This window comes from Danio aesculapii, chromosome 5 (assembly GCF_903798145.1).
Source record: "Danio aesculapii chromosome 5, fDanAes4.1, whole genome shotgun sequence".
In the NCBI taxonomy this organism is placed as follows: Eukaryota; Metazoa; Chordata; class Actinopteri; order Cypriniformes; family Danionidae; genus Danio; species Danio aesculapii.
In genome coordinates this window covers 3576630-3593229 of record NC_079439.1, presented here as the reverse complement: position 1 = coordinate 3593229, position 16600 = coordinate 3576630, and the positions used below count along the sequence as shown (strand labels likewise).

At 37.0% G+C, this 16600-nt stretch overlaps 1 protein-coding gene across 1 annotated transcript in view; it reads left to right on the top strand.

Annotated features, from left to right (window-relative positions):
- The window catches only part of LOC130229898 (peripheral-type benzodiazepine receptor-associated protein 1), a 262006-nt gene that overhangs the window by 142901 nt on the left and 102505 nt on the right, over nt 1-16600 (top strand). Inside the window, exon 6 of the mRNA XM_056458919.1 lies at nt 3846-3953. Coding sequence (XP_056314894.1) covers nt 3846-3953 — 108 coding nt within the window. The remainder of the gene's footprint in view (nt 1-3845; nt 3954-16600) is intronic.

Below are 16600 nucleotides of genomic sequence, written 5' to 3'. Positions count from 1 at the left end.
TATATATTAGTGTAAAACCCAAAACAAGGTGTTTTGATGAAGTCTTTAAGATTATAACATTAAGATTATTTTGGATAATGAAAGCAATTTTAAAAAAGCACTTTAAACCAAAAAGATTGAACAAAAGGACATTTCTAAAGTAAGTGAGCTACACTTTCAGTAGAAGTTTACCAGAAAGAGCAGGTATAAACGACTAGACAGAAAATAAAATATATATATTTTATAATCATATAAATAATTTTATAATTATTTAATAAAATAGTTCTTTACTTAATTTGTTAAGAAACCTTTAGGGAGTCAGGGTTAATGATGATAATTATTTTATAGGTCTGTAAGATTTATTTGAGTTAATATTTAGGTTATTCACTAAAATATATCATTTAAATCATTCATGGAGCTGAATGCAGTAAATAGTTTGTATAAAAAGGTCGAATATAAACCTGCGCAAACAATCCAGCCTTTATAACCAGATTATTTAACAAAAGATGATATTGCAGTAAAATATTTGTAGTCTTTTAATCAGCATGATGTGGACAGGACAGAGAGGGGATGAAAAGTGGATTGTTTGTTTTGAAATTTGTGAATGGGAATCTGTCCAATAATAAACCCGAAACACACGTGGTTGTTGTCATGCGGTGAACTCATGCGATGACCAATCGTGTAATATCAGTGTCATCATCAGAGCTTGTACAGTCGCTTTTCAGATGCTGCACGGCCTGAATCAGTCGCGGTACTTTGATGCCACATGTGACAGTCACATGGTGTCAGCGCAGCATCAGTCCGGACAAGATTTCTAACCAGCATGCACCGCTTTAAGACAGATTTCGATCGATCTGCGCAGTGTTGCATGAAGTCGAACGCACCTTCTTTCTTTGATGATTCTGAATCAATTCCCAAAAGTTCTGAATTGATTCATGATTTATTCAAGATGTATAAAAATATAAATGATATTAATGATAAAAAGTTCAATTGATTCATCAGTGCATCGTGAATATTAATGTAAATCTATCAATTATTTATTTATCAATTAAATCTTATTTTAATAAAGAAATAATTAAGAAAAATCAATTTGTCAAAGTGACTCTGAATCGATTATCAAAGGTTTTGAATTGATTTTGTATTCTAATTGTGAAAATTTTAATTAAATTAATGATAAAACATATCTTCAATCGATTCATCAAAGCATCGTGAATCTTTCTGTAGTGATTCTGAATCGATTCTTAAAAGTTCTGGAGTGATTCTGCATTCAATTTAGATCATGGCCGTGCGTTTCTGTGCGGGCGTGAACTACAAACAGAAAAATATTAAGCATTTGCCAATGCATGCATGTATGCTGCTGAATTTGGACAAAGATGGACATAATTTTAAAGACGTGGCACGGTCACAAGTTTAAGATGTTTCTAAATGAACTTTTTTTGGTCATACCATATATATCTAAATATTTAAATGTCTAAATATAATGTTTTGCAATAATTACTAGTCTTATGGTTAGTTTGTTTGTTTAAATGTTTTTTTTTTATATATATGAGACTCAGAATTGAGCTGTTCTGTTTAATTTTTCATGTAGTAAATATAAATTTATAAAACAATATTCAGCTTTATAGCTATTTTATTTTAAATCAAGTATTTTTAGCCAGTCAGTCTAATGCAGAGATTCTCAACTAGTGGGCCTCAGCAATCCTGCAGGTGGGCCGCGAGATATCTTAAAATTAACTTAATTATTGTACTAATAATTAATAATTTTTGATTTCATTATTAAATATGTTTTATACAGAAATGATTGGTGGAATGGCATTTCCCGTTTTCTGTAATTGATTACTTAGGCCTCACTGTAAAACACAGACTTAACCGTGGCTGCACTTCCAACCGCTGCACGTCAACTAGGACTACATGCTGAGCTGTATAAAGCAAACCGTCCCGCATATGTAGATGTAACGATGATTAGAGTTATAACCAGTGCCTCACGTCTGCGACTCATATCAGAGTCTGTTGTCCTGTACAGGTTCATTTATTAAAGAAAATGCCCAAATACTAAATACAAATAAAAACACCTGAAGAATTCAGGAGCTTTGAATATTTGTGTTTTTAAAAAAACTATGAAATAGATGTTTCTTTTTTAATAAAATGCTGTTGTTACGTCCCAGGACGTATTTGTTTCTGTTGTCTTTCTTTCTGTGCTACACCCTAGTAGGAGCTAATGACCATCACCTGCTGCCACTTATGAACCACTCCGTGATTGGAGGACAAGAAAAGCAATGGGCATTTAAACAGCAGTTCTTCACTAGAACAGTGTGTTTTTGTGTGTGTGTGGAGGCTTTGTTTTTGTGAGGCTTTATGAATATATATTTAGTTTGATTCTTTAAGCATCATTTGTTGATTAGGAGCTTTAATTTGTTTAAGTTCTGTTGATGCTGTTGATCATCTGAAATAGCTTTTGCCTCGTACTCTTTTTGATTGTAAGTTAATTTTTGTTTTCAGTACTATGTTATCCACTCTTTATTCTGTTAATTTGGGATTGGGTTAGTAGGGAGGGGGTGCCATTTTTCTTTTTGTAACCATTTTCTCCTGTTTAAGTTAGTAAGGGAGTGAGAGTATTTTTCTTTCCTTTTCTTTGATAGATTATTCAGTCCTTCCCTTTCTCTCAGTTAGAGAACGTTTGTTTGTTGTTTTGGCTTGAACCCCCTCTTGAAGCCTTTCTTTTGGAACCCTCCCTTAATCCTTTAATAAATATTGTTAATCTTTATTCCAGTTGCATTTTCTTTGTTCGGTCCTTTGAGAAGTTGCTCATGTGACCTCATTGCTGACACACACACAAAACTCCACTAATATTCTGTTGCGTTCCTGTGTCCCCCTAGACAGAGTTGAGGGGAACGTAACACTGTATAAAAATAAGATAATAATAGATATATATATAAATGTTGTGCTAATAAATAAAGGTTTAAAATAAGCATTTTCTCTAGACAATCAGTTTAAGAAAAAATGTCAGGCATGGGCCTTCAGGAGATTTTCAGAGCAGGATGTGAGGCCCATAAGTGAAAAAGGTTGACAACCCCTGGCCTAACGCATGTTTACATTTATTAATCTGTTGTTTTTACTAATAGTTTTGATTCAGCTTCATAAAAACATCTGACCAACTGAATATTTCTAATTACTCAATATGTTCAACATGATTCCTGTGCAGTTGTCTTTATGTTTGAACAGTATGATCATATAAATGAGGTCTGTCTCCTCCTGCTGGTGATGTGCTGTACTGCACGCAGGCGGCATTTACAGCGTTTGTGTAGTTTTTAACAGGGGCCATGCTCATTAATCAACAGTAAAGACTTTAAATAAGCCAGAGTTAGCCCAAAGAGCTCATTTTCATCTGTTGGCCAATGTCTGATTTAAAAAGGCAACCTGAAATACAGGAGTGTATAAATTATCACACATGCACATACTGGGCGTCACAGTGGTGCAGTGGGTTGCGCGATCGCCTCACAGCAAGAAGGCTGCTGATTCGAGCCTTGGCTGGGTCAGTTGGCATTTCTGTGTGGAGTTTGCATGTTCTCCCCGTGTTGGCTCCGGTTTCCCCCACAGTCCAAACACATGGGCTATTGTTGAATTGGGTAAGCTAAATTGTCCGTAGTGGATGTGTGTGAATGAGTGCGTATGGGTGTTTCCCAGTGATGGGTTGCTGCTGGAAGTGCATGCACTGCGTAAAACATATGCTGGATAAGTTGGCGGTTCATTCCGCTGTGATGACCCCAGATTAATAAATGGCTAAGCCGAAAAGAAAATGAACGAGTGAATGAGCACGCTCAAACTGTGTGTGTGTGTGTGTGTGTGTGTGTGTGTGTGTGTTTCAGGATCCTGCAGGAGTGAGTGAGTTCGAGCGTCTCCTCAAGGAGTCTCAGAAGGAGGTTTTGCGTCTGCAGAGACAGCTGTCCGTCACCGCTGCTGAAAACACTGCACAGGTCAGAGCACTAATACACAGCCTCAGATTTGATCCATCCTGTATTCTACCACTATATTTACCATCGAGATACAGGATCTCTTCTTCCAGTGAGTTCTGGCCAAGATGGCAGCACAAACAGTTTCTCATTTAAGACACATACAAACATATACAGATGAAGTCAGAATTATTAGCCATGAATGAATCCAAAGCAGCTGTAAAGCGCTGGCGCACATCATACAGGCCAGTCGAGTGTTAATCCTCTCAGTCATGAAGCTGGTTTTTCTTGCTGTGCACTCTTAAGAGTCATTGATATACATGGAGGACTCGTTCCCTCAGTCGAAGACTTGGATTATTAATGTGTGTGTGTGTGTGTGTGTGTGTATGATCTGTTCCTGTGGGTTTTTTTCCGGGCTTGTGTTGTGTTTACACTGAATTGAATGTTGATTCTGCTCTTATGTAATGGACTACACCATAATCTGTAATACTGGCTAATGAGCAACTCTACCGACATAAGCTAACGCTGTGTGTGTGTGTGTGTGTGTGTGTGTGTGTGTGTGTGTGTGTGTGTGTGTGTGTGCGTGTGTGTGTGTGTGTGTGTGTGTGTGTTCATGCTTCAATATATGGATTATAAGGACACAAATGCGTATAATGACATTGCAGTTAGAGTGTAGGCTTGGTTTATGCTTGTTAGCTCTTTACAGTAAGGTCTGTCCCATCAGTTAACATTGATTATTACATGTACTTACATCAGCTATCAATGAGCGATATGTTGCTTTCATTTTTGTATTTATTAATCTTAGTTAATAAAACAAAAACAGTTTTTAAATGATATGAAATACTATAAGCAGATTATTTATTATATTAAATGTAGCAGTTAATATCAGCTAATAATAATGAATGTGTTTTAGATGTATTTCTCATGGTTAGTTCATGCTAACTTACAGGTTTTTACTAATATTAGCAGGTAAAATCTATTTATAGAACGTTACTTATATTTTGTTTTAATTTTATTTATCCATTCATTTATTTTATGTTCTTTCTACCTACCTATTCATCTCTCCATCCATCTATCCATCTCTCCATCCATCCATTTATTTATCTTTCTGCCTATCTATCCATCCATCCATTTAATTACCCATCCATCTTTTTAGTTATCATTCTACTTATCTATTCATCCATCCATCCATCTCTCCATCCATCCATTAATTTAATTATCTTTTTACCTATCCATCCACCCATCCTATTATCCATGCATCCATCCATCCATCCATCCAATTATCCATGAATCCATCCATTTATTTAATTATCTTTCTACCGTTCTATTCATCTCTTCATCCACCCATCCATCCATCTCTCCATCCATCCATTAATTTATTTAATTATCTTTTTACCCATCCATCCAATTATCCATGCATCCATCCATTTATTTGATTATCTTTCTACCTTTCTATTCATCTCTCCATCCATCCATCCATCCATCCATCCATCCATCCATCCATCCATCTCTCCATCCATCTCTCCATCCATCTATCCAATTATCCATGCATCCATCCATCCATGCATCCATCCATCCGTCCATCCAATTATCCATGCATCCATCCATTTATTTAATTATCTTTCTACCGTTCAATTCATCTCTTCATCCACCCATCCATCCATCTCTCCATCCATCCATTAATTTATTTAATTATCTTTTTACCCATCCATCCATCCAATTATCCATGCATCCATCCATTTATTTGATTATCTTTCTACCTTTCTATTCATCTCTCCATCTATCCATCCATCCATCCATCCATCCATCCATCCATCGCTCCATCCATCCATCTCTCCATCCATCCATCCAATTATCCATGCATCCATCCATTTATTTGATTATCTTTCTACCTTTCTATTCATCTCTCCATCCATCCATCCATCCATCCATCCATCTCTCCATCCATCCATCCAATTATCCATGCATCCATCCATTTATTTGATTATCTTTCTGCCTATCTATTCATCTCTCTGTCCATACATCCACCCACCCACCCACCCACCCACCCATCCATACATACATCCATCCATACATCCATCCATCTATGCATCCATCCATTCATTTAATTATCTTTCTACCTATCTATTCATCTCTCCATCCATCTATCTCTTTATCCATCTCTGCATCCATCCATTTATTTAATTATCTTTCTACCTATCTATTCATCTCTCCATTCATCTCTTCATCCATCTTTGCGTCCATCCATCCATTTATTTATTTATCTTTCTACCTACTGTATCTATCCACCCATCCGTCCATTATTTATTCATCCATCCATTTATTTAGTTATCTCTCTACCCTTCCATCCATCCATCCATTTAATTATCTTTCTACCCACCCACCCATCCATCCACCCATCCATCAATCCATCCAACTTTCTACCTATTCATCTCTCTATCCATCATCCATCCATTTATTTATTTATCTTTCTACCTATCTATCCACCCATCAGTCCATTATTTATTCATCCATCCATTTATTTAATTATTTTTCTACCCATCCATCCATCCATCCATCCATCCATTTAATTATCTTTCTACCCACCCACCCATCCATCAATCCATCCATTTATTTAATAATCTTTCTTCCTATCTAGCCATCCATCCATTTAATTAACTATCTATTCATTAATCTTCCTATCTATTCATCTCTCCATCCATCCATCCACCCATCCATTTATTTAATTATGTTTCTACCGCGTTCACCATCGTAAAAGAGCATGCATTCACTAAGATGAAACTAATATTGCTATGTTACTGCTATGAAGACATATGCAAATAGTAAGTTATATGTCAAAATCAACTGTGCAATATCAGACACCACTCGTGAGAACAGCACAGTTTAATTAAGGCTTGATCCCCCCTAAAGGATGTCAAAACAAAATGTATGTGGTGGCGTCCCTTTGAATCTTGCACCACGTTGTTTAAATAGCAAATCCATTTGCGCCACTTTGTGGACTCATGGGTGTGCTGGTCTAGAAAGGAGGTTTGTTAATGTGCATTGTTGGCGTGTTGCTATTTTGAGGAACTGAAAGAGACCGCGCCCACCTAAAAGCTGCTCTAAAGTCCTGCAGAGCGCGTTAGTTATGTGCCTACGCCTAAATTGCTGAATACACACAGGATGTGCAGCAATACACAAATATCTTTACAGATGAAAACAATTATAGGATTAAAATGATACTAAAAAGATTATTTTCTAGATAAATATAAAAAACACTGCCTCCATGCCTTCTTCACCTCGGGGGGCTTTTTTCAGTTTATTCATGACAATCTGCATTAGTATAAAGTTATTATTATTATCATCAGTATTATTTACAATATGCAGATTTATATTTGTTTTAATAAACACAAGTTTAGATTTGTCCACCTGTCGGGTTTTGGACCATGCGGGCATAGCATGTGTGTTTTTTGACCACACTTCATAATTATTGTTCATTTATTTCTTTGCTGGAAATTAAAACTGAATTTAGAAATAGTTTTGAAACAAATCTTTGCACTTGATGCAATATTATTTGAAACAAAGGAAATGAAATATGTTGGCTTATGGATGTGTTCAGTGGAGTGAGTTTCCATCGTTTCCTCACTCCACCAAAGTAAAGGAGTAAAGAGTAAAAGTAAAGAGAAAGTAAAGAGGCTGAATGGAGGAGGCTCGTTCTTTATCCTCGCACTGCAGATACTCTGTTGAACTGTTTTCTCGCTAGTGAAGCGTTCAGTTTTTACACTTACAAAGTCCACCATGTAAATAGCAAATGCGCCATGGAGCGGCACAACTGACTCTTACAGGGAATGTGAGACGAGACTCTGATTTATTGGTTTATTCTCAAAACACACCCAGAACTCATTAAGAGAATAAGCACAACCCTGTTAGACCATGCGCCAGAGATCTGCATGGGACTAAATTCTGAACCTGCTCACGCCAGGTTTTTAGCACGAACCCGACCACGCCCGCTTATATTCAGCATTTGTTGTCCCGCTGCCCGCCCCGCCCCGTTTTCTACCCGCCACGCCCGTTCCCGCTAACGAAAACCGGAAACCACCCAGCTATACAGAGTCCAGACAGCCTATAACAAGCTGTCTGTATAAACACACGCACACACATAAGCACCAAGCAAGTGACAAACACACAGACAGCATCACGCTCTCGCTCATTCACACACATACATACGCGTGTGTGCTCGCTCGGGAGTCGGGAGCGATATTGTTAGACCACCCGCTCCCGTCCAAAATTACACCAGTTACCAACCGCTCCCGCACTTTATTCGGCAATTTATTTCCCGTGCCGCAAGAAATCTGGTGCGCTTTAAACTCTGTGCCTCGATCATCAGCCCTCCATGTTGGAGTTTGTGCACCCATGCTCCAAGCATTTCTAGTAGGCTACAATGATGCAGTCAGAAAAGTGTGAAACCCCTGACCATTTGAAGTTTCAATCTCAGCTGTGCTGTAAAGCCTGGATGAGAATGCCAGTACGGGTAATCTGCTCATTTGCAACACACACACACACACAGAAAGAAAGGGGCCATGTTGTGCACTATAATCCCCTTTGACAGCCGAATGGTACGGTCCCATAATCCTCTGGCTGTTACCGTGGCAGCGTTGAGACGTTTCCTATGGTAGATACGACTTCAGCCCAAAGCCAACCAAAGATTCCCTCAGACAGGCGGACGCTTGCTTTCATCAGCGCGCGGGACAGGGGTAGGTCACATTTCTGTGTGTGTGTCTGTCAGACTCTTTCAGAAACATGTTGATTATATCAGCCGCTGCACGGATGAACACGTCACATCGCATGAATGGAGTAATGATGTAACATGCATGTGTTATATGAGATTGAACAGTGCGTGTGTGCGTGCCGTCACCGCGGGACAGATTATAACACTCACTAGCGCACGATTAGGGCCTTCTCTAATCAAACTGAATGTGCCTACAGAGAAAAATAACACACAAAATGGATGCAAACATGCTGGTGTTATTGTGCATGAGATAATTATTGCAACAGACACACTTTAGGCCTAGCTTGATCCAATTTAGATCCAATTTCAAGATTTCTTTCTTTCAGTCTGATGTTGGAGTTTGGTGCCAACTGGTGCCTGCAGAGCGATTGCAATAGCAAAGGAATGAATGCATGGGGATAGCCATTGTGTCAATGCATTGGATGCTTGTGCTATTAAAGAAAACCAGCGGCAGGCAGGCAGGCCAATCCATTAAGGTGCTTTTTAAAGAAGTGATCCAGTTACCCGTTTCAGTAGTCCACAGGGATTACAGCAATGTGCTTATAGCCAACGGAGGCTGGCGTGTGGGGTCGAAACGGCCACAGAATAAGGCTTAAAGCAAAGGTTGGACTTCAGATGGCTTTATTTGACTGGCTTTTAAGTCTTAAAGGTGCCGCTTTATACGTAGGGATGTTGAACAAGTGTTAGCTTTAGCCACAAGCCAGCTCAATGTCAGGCAAGATTGAGGATTAGTTGTGCCTTTAGAATACTTTACAGTTAATATAAACTACGTCGTATTACTATTTACCTGTGCATTATGTGTCAGAATGACTGAAAATGCCATGAGAAAGTTAGCTTCTCTTAGCCCAAGCATGTTAGCTTTGAGGCTATCATGCTAGTGCTATTACTTTTAGCATGTTTAAACTTGCATAAAGGTATATCTGAAATCCTATTTTGTTTATATATCTCTATATTGTTTTGTTTAATTAAACTTTAGATTGACATCTCTCCGTGATTTAATGTGTTAGCGACTGGCTTATAGCATGTTTTAGCTTGTAGCTGGGATATAAACAAGGTCATGTTGGTTATTTTAAAACCATTGGTTAATTTAAAGCCATTTTCTCAGTTTATTTATGGTTGTGGATTGCATTATGGGATGTTGATATCAGCTCTGTCGACTTTTGACAGTTTAACACGGACTTTTATTGACATTTTAGTAGTTTGAAATAATAATATAATGTATAATAAATAATATCTAGAGAAATAAGTCTGTAAAATAACAGCAAATGTGCTGCAGATTTATGGATACTGCTAATTTATGGATATTTTTTACTGTGTTCAGATAGACCGGGTGATAGATAGTGATAGATAGTACCAGGTTGGACCCCCTTTTGCCTTCAGAACTGCCCTAATCCTTCGTGGCAGAGATTCAACAAGCTACTGGAAATATTCCTCAGAGATTTTGCTCCATATTGACATGATAGCATCACACAGTTGCTGCAGATTTGTCGGCTGCACATCTATGATGCCAATCTCCCGTTCCACCGCATCCCAAAGGGATTGATATCTGGTGACTGTGGAGAACATTTGATTACAGTGAACTCATTGTCATGTTCAAGAAACCAGTCTGAGATGATTCACGCTTTATGACATGGTGTGTTCTCCTGCTGGAAGTAGCCATCAGAAGATGGAGACACTGTGCTCATAAAGGGATGGACATGGTCAGCAACAATACTCAGGTAGGCTGTGGTGTTGACACCATGCTTAATTGGTACTAATGGGCCCAAAGTGTGAAAAGAAAATATCCCCCACACCATTACACCACCACCACCAGCCTGAACTGTTGATACAAGGCAGGATGGATCCATGCTTTCATGTTGTTGATGCCAAATTCTGACCTTTCCCTGAGACTATTTAGACCAGGCAACATTTCTCCAATCTTCTGTTGTCCAGTTTTGGTGAGCCTGTGTGAATTGTAGCCTCAGTTTCCTGTTCTTAGCTGACAGGAGTGGCACCCGGTGTGGTCTTCTGCTGCTGTAGCCCATCTGCCTCAAGGTTGGACGTGTTGTGTGTTCAGAGATGCTCTTCTGCAGACCTCGGTTGTAACGAGTGCTTATTTGAGTTACTGTTGCCTTTCTATCAGCTGGAACCAGTCTGGCCATTCTCCTCTGACCTCTGGCATCAACAAGGCATTTGCGCCCACAGAACTGCCGCTCACTGGATATTTCCTCTTATTCAGACCATTCTCTGTAAACCCTAGAGATGGTTGTGCGTGAAAATCCCAGTAGATCAGCAGTTTCTGAAACACCCAGAGCAGCCTGTCTGGCAGCAACAACCATGCCACGTTCAAAGTCACTTAAATCCCCTTTCTTTCCCCATTCTGATGCTCACTTTGAACTGCAGCAGATCATCTTGACCATGTCTACATGCCTAAATGCAATCGCTGCCATGTGATTGGCTGATTCAAAATTTGCGTTCACGAGCGGTTGGACAGGTGTACCTAATAAAGTGGCCGGTGAGTGTAGATCCACAGTTCCTTCTGTAATAACGTGCATCTCTAATGTGTCAATATGAATTCAGTTCATTGCAATTATATATTCCTCTGCAGTGTCTTGCCTGAAGTTGTTCCTTCACATCAGCGTTTTCAAGCTCTTAAATAACGTGTCTGGCAGTTTAATTAAAAGTGTCTGCACAAATCTGTCATTATAGGGGTGTTTCAGGGACGCTGCAGTGAGAGTCTGTTCAACTGGCCTGATGCCACTGTCCGCTTTTACTGCTCACCTTCAACACCAATAATGCTGTATTACTTTATTATATTATTCACTATGAGCCTGAGTCTACACATACAGATGAAAAAAGCAGAGGCGAAATCAACCTCAAACTCAATGCAAATCCAAAACTTTGGCACAAGTGCAAAGCTCTCTCCATAAATACGTTTTAAAATATTGATTCCTACATTAAGTCAACGACTTTCCACATTTTCACATTGCTTGTTTACTTTCACAATTGTTGCTTTGTAACAATAGGGGTTGCCAAGTCCATGGATTTCTGTGTAATTGGTCTAATTTTAAGAGCTTGCCGTGGAGTATTTTTATTTTCAGAATTTAGGGTTGGACATATTGCATATATATATATATATATATATATACACTTTTTTCATTTTAAATGCTTTATTACTCCACCGTAAGGCTCAAATACAGATATCACAAACAAAAGAGGTGAAATCTAAATCTCTGGTAGTGTAAGTGCAAAGCTTTCCCCATAAATATGTTTGAATATGTTGATCCTTTAAGCTAAATTAGTTAAAGTTAATGAGTTTTCACATTTTACTTTGTAATAATAAGGGTTGCCAAGTCAGCGGAGAAATTGGGTCAATTTTAAGCTATTGCTGTGTGTTATTATTTTTAGATTTTAGGGTTTGGCATGTTGCGTAATTTATATATATATAAATCGCTTCAAATATATTTCTAATTAAATAATCATATTGCATCAATTATATTTAAAATGTGTTTTTTAATTGCATGAAATAGATTTAAAATTAAAAATATTTCATATTGCATCAATTTATATTGCATCAAATATATTTAAAATATTTTATTTTATTTTAAATTGCATTTAATATATTTTAAAAATATATCGTGCCTCAAATTTGCATTCATTCATTTTTCTTTTACAATAAAATAATTATATTTTATCAAATATATTTAAAATAAAAATATTTTATATTGTATCAATTTATATTTTAAATATATATTTTTACATTTGAAATTGCATCAAATATATTTAAAATTAAATAATTATATTGCATCAGTTAATATTGCATCTATTATATTTAAAATATTTTTGTTTTAAAATGCATCAAATATATAAAAAATATTACAAATTTAAATTGCATCAATTAATATTACATAAATTATATTTAAAATATTTTATTTTAATTTTTAATTGCATCAAATGTATTTCAAATGAAAAAATTATATTGCATTAATAATAATGCATTAGTTGTATTTAAAAAAAAATATATATATATATATATTTTGAATTCCATCAATTAATATTGCATCAATTATATTTAAAAATTATTTTATTTTAAATTGCATCAAATAAAGTAAAATTATATTGCATTAAATATTCATTCATTTGTTAAAGTAAGATAATTATATTGGTTCAATTAATATTGCATCAATTATATTTAAGTAATATTTATTCTTCCTAATTTATATTCTAGCAATGTTTGTGAGACTGTTTTCGTTTTTAAGGTAACACATTTGCAAGACGCTCCAGGGTTTTGCTAATTAATAAATGAAAATAAACTTGTAGAATTACCATTTAATTAATTTCTTGAACACATAACACCAGGCTAACTGTGCTGGTAATTTAAGTAAATAATTTTAACATATTCACAAAATCTTTATAATTGCTAATATTTATATTTGTAATCTATCCAATGATGTACCATATGTATTTTACAAATGAGTGGTAGCGTATTTGATATTATTGGGCTGTGTTTGAATGGCGTTTGGGTGAGTTTTGATGTGTAAATCTGGCAACCCTGTACTGTAAAAAGTTATATGATCAGTTAGTCGTGACAACACATGTTTTTATAATAATAATAAAATAATTACAGAAAGTTCTTCGTGTTTCTAACTTACCTTTTTAAGTTATAAAAGCTGTTTTAGATTGGTTTAATGTCACTTAAGTAAAAATTACTTTGAATTAACTTAGGAATTGAGAGCATCCAGTCATTCTTTACAGCGTGGTAATAATTTTCATGATCAAATTTAGTTGTGATGCCATTCGTTATACACTCACTTGACACTTTATTATACTCACTTTAAACCTGTACTACTGCTCGTTAACGCAAATGTCTAATCAGCCAATCACATTTAGGCATGTAGACATGGTCAAGACGATCTGCTGCAGTTCAAAGCGAGCGTCAGAATGGGGAAAGAAAGGGGATTTATGTGACTTTGAACGTGGCATGGTTGTTGCTGCCAGACAGGCTGCTCTGAGTATTTCAGAAACTGCTGATCTATTGGGATTTTCACACACGACCATCTCTAGGGTTTACAGAGAATGGTCTGAAAGAGAGAAAATATCCAGTGAGTGGCAGTTCTGTGAGCGCAAATGCCTTGTTGATACCAGAGGTCAGAGGAGAATGGCCAGACTGGTTCCAGCTGATAGAAAGGCAATAGTTACTCAAATAAGCACTCGTTACAACCGAGGTCTGCAGAAGAGCATCTCTGAACACACAACACGTCCAACCTTGAGGCGGATGGGCTACAGCAGCAGAAGACCACACCGGGTGCCACTCCTGTCAGCTAAGAACAGGAAACTGAGGCTACAATTCACACAGGCTCACCAAAACTGGACAATAGAAGATTGGAGAAATATTGCCTGGTCTGATGAGTATCAGGGTAAGGTCAGAATTTGGCATCAATTTTTCATCAATTTTCTTGCCACACTTTGAGTCCATTAGTACCAATTGAGCATCGTCTAAACGCCACAGCCAAGTATTGTTGCTGACCATGTCCATCCCTTTATGACCACAGTGTCTCTATCTTCTGATGGCTACTTCCAGCAGGATAACGCACCATGTCATAAAGCTGAATCATCTCAGACTGGATTCTTGAACATGACAATGAGTTCACTGTACTCAAATGGCCTCCACAGTCACTAGAGCTCAATCCAATAGATTTGGGATGTGGTGGAACGGGAGATTGGCATCATGGATGTGCAGCTGACAAATCTGCAGCAACTGCGTGATGCTATCATGTCAATATGGAGCAAAATCTCTGAGGAATATTTCCAGTAGCTTGTTGAACCCTGCCACGAAGAATTAAGACAGTTCTGAAGGCAAAAGGGGTCAAACCAAGTACTAGCAAGGTGTACCTAATAAAGTGGCCAGTGAGTGTAAGTCGTTTTGTCGTTTGATTAATTGTTGTGTTGTTTTTGAACATGAATAATTTTCATGACTGAAATAGTTTCATTCCGTTTCTTTTTCTGAACTTATAAAAGGAGGCGCTAATGCTAATGAAATCATTGCTAATAAAGAAGTGAAAGCAGAAGAATATCGTGTGTTATTCAGCAGATTTGAGCTGAATGTGGAGCGGCGTGTGATAAGCCTTCAATTAGAGCTAATGACAGTTTTGATGCTGATTATGAGCGCTTTAAGCGGATTTCTCAGTTTGTGTTTCTGTGTAAACTTTCATTTGCCTGTTGCAGTCATTTTCATTGTGTATTAGAGACCGAGGCTTTTTATTACCACATTTAAATGCTAAAATATATCTGTATTGTACGTTTTTAATCCAGTCTTTTATGTTGATGTTTTAAGAACTCGTCCTCTGAAGCTTCCATTGATTATAAGTAATATAATTATAATTACGTCTCTTTTTTTATTTATTAATCAAGAAATAATAACACTGCACAAATAGCATTTATGTCATTATACATTACAAACAGGGCTTAACATTTAACATCTAAATGCGGGTAGATTTCAGCTCTCGAGGGACAGCCGCTCCCACATGCCACTTTGGCTAGTTGGAAATAATTGTTAAATTGTAGTTTTCTTAGAAGTAGGGTTGGACAATAGAGATGGCCCAGTATGTGTCCAAATGTGATCTCAGAATCGAGAAGCAGCACGACTGACTAAAAATAATTGTTCGTGTGAGCAATAGAAAGCAGGTGAATACCGAATGAGAGGATGATCACTCGCGCACATGGGTGATGTGATGTGATGCACGCTACTGTTAAAGAGCCATTACACCCCCCACTTTCGGTTCAGGTCTACCTCAGAATTTTTTCAAAAAATTCAATTCAATTCACCTTTATTTGTATAGCGGTTATACAATGTAGATTGTGTCAAAGCAGCTTCGTTCAAAGATGCATCGTTATGGGCACCGCGAGCAAAGGGCAGGAGTGGGCGTGGCCAGCAGAGCCTGGGAGAAGGAGGGGAGCAAAATGAGACACAAACCATGAGGAGATTAGTTTACAAAGTTAAAATGCAAAGAAATAAACAGTAATTTAATGCCCTGCTACATGTGTCATTTGTAGTTTTCTATACATGTAACTGATGCACCAACCCCCTGAACCAATCCTGCTAAACTACAAGCACAATTCCTGCTTTACACTCGATTCGCAGGTTTAAAACACACTTTTTCAAAACACTGCACACAATTCTCTGCATCTGGTACAGTTTACATGCAGAAAATCTCTTGTGTTCCTCGTGAAAACTATTAAATACATACATACAGTTGAGGTCAGAATAATTAGCCCCCTTTTTTAAATATTTCCCAAATGATGTTTAACAGAGCAAAGAAATTTTCACAGGATGTCTGATAATATTTTTTCTTCCGGAGAAAGTCTTATTTGTTTTAATTTCGGCTAGAATAAAAGCAGTTTTTAATTTTTTAAAGCCATTTTAAGGTCAATATTATTAGCCCCTTTAAGCAATAGTTTTTTCGATAGTCTACAGAACAAACCATCATTATACAGTAACTTGCCTAATTACCCATAACCATCATTATACAAACCATCATTATACAATAACTCACCTAATTACCCTAACCTGCCTAGTTAACCTAATTAACCTAGTTACGCCTTTAAATGTCACTTTAAGCTGTATAGAAGTGTCTTGAAGAATATCTAGTCTAATATTATTTACTGTCATCATGACAAAAATAAAATAAATCAGTTATTAGAGATGAGTTATTAAAACTATTATGATTAGAAATGTGTTGAAGAAATCTGCTCTCTGTTAAACAGAAATTGGGGAAAAAAATTTACGGGAGCGAATAATTCAGGGGGGCTAATAATTCTGATTTCAATTGTGTGTGTGTATATATATATATATATATATTATAAGCAAAAAGGTGCACCCACAGACATCATCACCAAATATAAATCAGAGAGGTCAGACTCTGTC